Raw genomic sequence first — 4,891 nt, forward strand, 5'->3', positions numbered from 1 at the left:
ATAGGATTTTGAAAATTGGGCTTCTGTGACGATTCAGTGGGACGATCGAAAGATGGATGTCTTTGAAGGGACTAGACAGAGTTTGTAAGAAAACATTTAGAGAAAAAGAGAATTCCATGTGAGAGAGTAAAAAGTGAAGCTCTGAATAATTTGGAGTGGAGCAAGAGGGTACTAGGCTTATTCCTCTTGGAGATTCCCCCCAGAAAACTCAACCTGGAAAATTTCCCCTGCGAAAGATTCCCCATCGTAGAAAATTGTCGATCAAAATGTCGATCAGATGTCCTAAGATGTTGCAAAAGGACCAGGTATGAAAAAAAAGATTCTAGGACAGGGGATGGTTGGTCTCCAATCACTTTAAAAAAAAAGGACCTGAGTTATCAATTTCAGGACGAATGAGGAGTCTCCGAAATTTTTGTGACCCCGAGGGGGGTTGGGGAGGGGAAGGGGACATTCCTCTTTCTATCCGGAATAAGTTCAACTCGTTTGGGAGTTTAACATTACTCTTTACTTTCATAATAAAGACGTAGACCAGAAATATTCCAGGATATCAATAGGGATTCAATATCAATTTAATCCCCCCCCATTCCTTAGAACTTCTTAATGATTTATCTGCAGGCTCTTTGAGAGTTTGGATGTTTTGGCATTCAATTGCACCTTTTGAGGAATCTACTCCCCTCCCTGCCTTCACAGGAGGAGATTGAGCCAATTGACAAATTATCGTATTGAGCCAAGAGTCCTAAAAGATCGGGAGAGGGCCTCGATAATGGGCGAAAAATTAAAATTTTCGAGTTCTAAATAAAATTTTAAAGTTTGACTCCAGGTCAATTAATTAAATTATAAAAATGTCACAAGACTGGTCAAATTTTACCAATATAAGTGATTACATTCTCATTTCGATGATCTCCGAAACAGTTCGTGGGAAATGGCGGACGGCGTTCCAGAAAATACCGTGAGTAGAATTTTGATAGCCTGGCTTGGCGAACGATCCCTAAAAGATCCTAGCTGATGCAACGATTTAGACCAAACAGGACTATCTTTTCCTGCCATTAGATAAAGAGTAACTAGAGTTATCGCATGAAAGTAAAGAGCAACATAAAATCCTAAAATGAGCAGAATCATAGAACATATTCCGTATTTATTCCGTAAATACGGAGTAAATTATGTTTGTTTTAGGGCTTAATGTTTCTCTTTTATGTAGGCTAATTAATCAAAAAAAACTTTTTGCACAAAATAAGTTTTTCAAAAAAAAGTAAAGAACTCCATTAAGCCAAAAATGAACAAAAAAAAATCAAATAATCTACCAAGTATACAACTACCACAAATCAGTATCAATAAATAAATGAAACCCAAAACAAACAGAAATTAAATTAGGTCAAACATTATATGTCCCCAGGGCGTAACTTACAACCTTAGCCCTGAGGGCTGTGAGGTGGTTTTCATAATCAGAAACATACCTTTCAACTACGGACCCATCAACTACGTTCAACAAGACTCTATCAAAATGTTGATCGGAAGTGTTTGGGGAAATGATGGGCGTGGGGCGGGGGGGTTCACCCTGCGATCTCTTTTGACTATTAATAAGAGCACTAGGTCAATTTCCAACTGAATGATTCCTTTTTGAAGTTTGTGCGACAACGCTGGCAAAGACCTAATTTCTAGAACTTTCAACTACGTTAAACAAAATGTTAATCTCAAAATTTTGTTTGGATGTGTTTGGGAAAATGGTGGGCATAGAAGGGGTGTCAGCTCCCCTCCAATCACTTTTGACTATTAAAAAGGTTCGACCACTGCAATTTTTTATTTTAGTTTTGCTGACTGTAACGTGTTTTATTTAAATTATATTAAAAAATAAAAATGCCCCTTGCAGCTACTTCATATGGGAAAACTCGGGCTCTGGAAAATTTAAATATAATTGATAGGAGTCAAGGAGAGGATTAGTACGGTAGACAACTGGTAAGTTGGCTACTAGTTTCTGACTTGCTTGTACAATTTACAAGAAATATTTGACTAATCTTAACGAGAAAAAGAAACTGCCGAAACCTCTAAAAAAAAGTACCAAGATCTTTACCTCTTGGATGGTATGGAAAAGAGTTTTTTTAAACCTCTTGAGATAGCCATAAATGAACAGAAATTTTTATATACATGAGGGGGTGGCCCCCTCCTCAGTACCTCACTCTTCAAGCTAAAGGTTTTAGTAGTTTTAAAATTGCTACTTATTACTCTAATTAAATGATCCTTGTTCTTAAAAAATTGGGACAAAAAGTCAAAATTTTGCGCAAAGATTGAGGTATTGAGGCGGCTGGAACCCCCGTCATATACGTAATAATTTCTGCTAGTCTTATGGTTAAATGTTGTTTCTTAGTTTTTTTTTTATTTAACTTCTGATCACATTTGAATAATGCCGTAAAATCTGTCTCCCCCTCTACGAAAAAATCCCCCCATGGAAAAACCCTCTTTAAAATTCCATCCGTTGAAAATTTACCCCGGACAATTACCTTTAACATCTCCACATGTAAAATTGAGTAAGACAAATACAAAAATTTCGCAGAGGAATTCCCGAAAGTTCCCCAGTGTAAAATTTCCAATGAAAAATTTAGCCCCCCGGGAAATCCCCTCCCCATGGAATATTCTCCCAACAGAAAGTTACTCTAGCAGAAAATTCCCACTCCCTCAACCGAAAAATGTATGTATACTCCTTTTTGCAGTAGTAGTTAAGATTAATCGAAGTAACAAGTTACCATTCCTGAATCAGCTTCGAATTGTATTTTTTCATGTTTATTCATGTATTTTTTTTTAAAGTTCTTTGGAAAAAAAAAGAAACATTATACCCAAATCACTCTTTACATGGCGTCATTGCAATTTTATGATATAATTTGTGATATGACGTCATCGAGTTTAAAACCTGTGTCCAGACTTTTATATTTTAAAGCACGTCATTGTATAGTATGAAAGCAGTGTGGCAATTATGACGTCATCTGATCAATAAATATCGCATTCCTCAGGCTCTTAAATCATTAATTCAGTGAACGTTATACAGTGTAAAATCTATAAAGCGTGCAATGTCCATATATACATTTCTTGCCATACCAGCCGCATGTGCTACAATATCAGTTTGGTGGGCTATTAAAAAATATAGAGAATCTGAAACAGAGGCATGCTCAAGACAAGATGCTACATTGGACAATGTCATTATGATTGACAAAGGCGTACGCAGTAAGAACTGTGTAAGTATACCTGTTGAAGAAATCACCAAGGACAAAGAAAACCCAAGTGACTTAACACCTTCATCAGCAAATGTTGAAAATGAAATAGTTCTTCAAGACCAAGGTCAACAATCTAATGCACCAACAGCATCGATCAATGAGCGAACCAAGACTCCAGTAGAAGGAGTTTTAGATGAGGAGGGAGTCCGAGCTTTAGAAGAAAGAGAAAATGTTGAAAAAAAAGGATCACATGTTGAAGAAATAAGCAATGACAAAGAAAACCAAAGTGACTTAGGACCTTCATTAGCAAATGTTGAAAACAAAGAAGTTCTTCAAGACCAAAAGCCATCTAATTCCCAGACAGCGTCAATCAATGACCGAACCAGAGAAGAATCCGTTTCTCATTCTAGTGTTAAGAATACAGGCAAATCAAGTGATAAAAAGTTGAAAAGTAAACAGAGCAAAGATAAACCCTTTCAAACCCCTCTTCCCAAAATAGAACCTCATAAGAAAGAAGCTCCAAAGAAGCCTGATGCAAAAGAGGGAAAGAGAAGAAGCCAGAGGCAAAAAAGGATGAAGAACTTGAGAACCTGCACGCAAAACTAGATTTAGAAAATGCAGGAAAAAAGAAGTCCAAAAATGAGAAAATAGAAGAATTGGGAAGTTGGGACACTGCAAAAGCAGGTAAAAAGAAGGATAAAAATAAGAACAAAAAAGGGAAAGAAGAAATTGTTATTGAAAAGCCACAAAAAGAACCCGAGGAAATTGTTGAATCTCTTACTATGGAGAAGGTAGCTAGAGCTATTAAAGACACCACAGCAGCCAAAAAGAAGCAAGATGAAAAGAAGAAGAAGAATGTGGAAGATGCTAAGATGGTGTTCTTGGTTAGAACTGATTTAGGGATGGGGAAAGGGAAGGTGGCAGCTCAAGTTGCTCATGCAGCTATTGATTGCTATATAAATGCTGAGGAAAGTAATCCTGATACAGTTGTGGAATGGATGCTGTCTGGGAGGCCGAAGATTACGTTAAAAGTGGATTCTGAAGCACAGCTTCTTACTTTATATAAAAGAGCAAAGAAGGCTGGATTAGTGACTGCTTTAATTAAAGATGCTCGAAAGACTCAAATCGCCCCAGGTTCTTTAACTGTCCTTGGTATTGGACCTAATTCTGTTAGTAGTGTTGATGCTGTATATGGCCATTTAAAGCTTTATTAAAACTGTTTTGTACCTTTTAAAACATTAAATTGATGTTTCTCAATTTTATTTATTACTGATTTACTTGATAGGTTCAATATTCTTTCTAGAGAAAAGGATAGATTAAACTAGAGAACAGGAAAAATATACTGAATTTTTTTTGTGTTTTTTCCCGAAAATTTTTTATCCTTAATTCTTTTTTTTTAGTTGTAATGATAGGAGTCACGATGAGTATTTCTTATAGCGTAATGGTAGATGGCTTATGTCTCATTTCATGAAAAATGTATTTTAATTGTATTCATGGGCGTAGGGAGGGGGGGGGGCAGGGGGAGGGCAGCTGTCCCCCCCTAGACCTTCAAATTTACATTAGATATGGCTGAAAAGCAGATGGTTTGGAAAAAGTAGTTGATAAAACTCCATCATACTATCGACTGCCCCCCCCCCCTAGACAATATGCTGCCTAATGCTGTGTACGCCCATGATTGTAAGTAGAGA

The 4,891-nt window shown here is 36.8% G+C and overlaps 1 protein-coding gene across 1 annotated transcript; it reads left to right on the forward strand.

Moving 5' to 3' along the window:
- The first annotated feature begins 3,059 nt into the window (after positions 1-3,059).
- On the forward strand, positions 3,060-4,417 carry LOC148951264 (uncharacterized). The gene is made up of 2 exons (XM_089091048.1): positions 3,060-3,719; positions 3,758-4,417. Exons 1-2 carry the CDS (start codon positions 3,060-3,062, stop codon positions 4,415-4,417), a joined length of 1,320 nt encoding a protein of 439 aa, XP_088947174.1.
- Positions 4,418-4,891: the final 474 nt, after the last annotated feature.

Source organism: Artemia sp. Qi Xiang Cuo, chromosome 6 (assembly GCF_049724085.1).
Source record: "Artemia sp. Qi Xiang Cuo chromosome 6, ASM4972408v1, whole genome shotgun sequence".
In the NCBI taxonomy this organism is placed as follows: Eukaryota; Metazoa; Arthropoda; class Branchiopoda; order Anostraca; family Artemiidae; genus Artemia; species Artemia sp. Qi Xiang Cuo.

What these genes read in the sequence shown, in the direction of transcription:
- LOC148951264 (XM_089091048.1), top strand. Translation starts at nt 3,060, where the DNA reads ATGTCCATATATACATTTCTTGCCATACCAGCCGCATGTGCTACAATA. An exon ending in TAGAACCTCATAAGAAAGAA is followed by an intron (nt 3,720 to 3,757) that starts GCTCCAAAGAAG and finishes GGGAAAGAGAAG; the next exon opens with AAGCCAGAGGCAAAAAAGGA.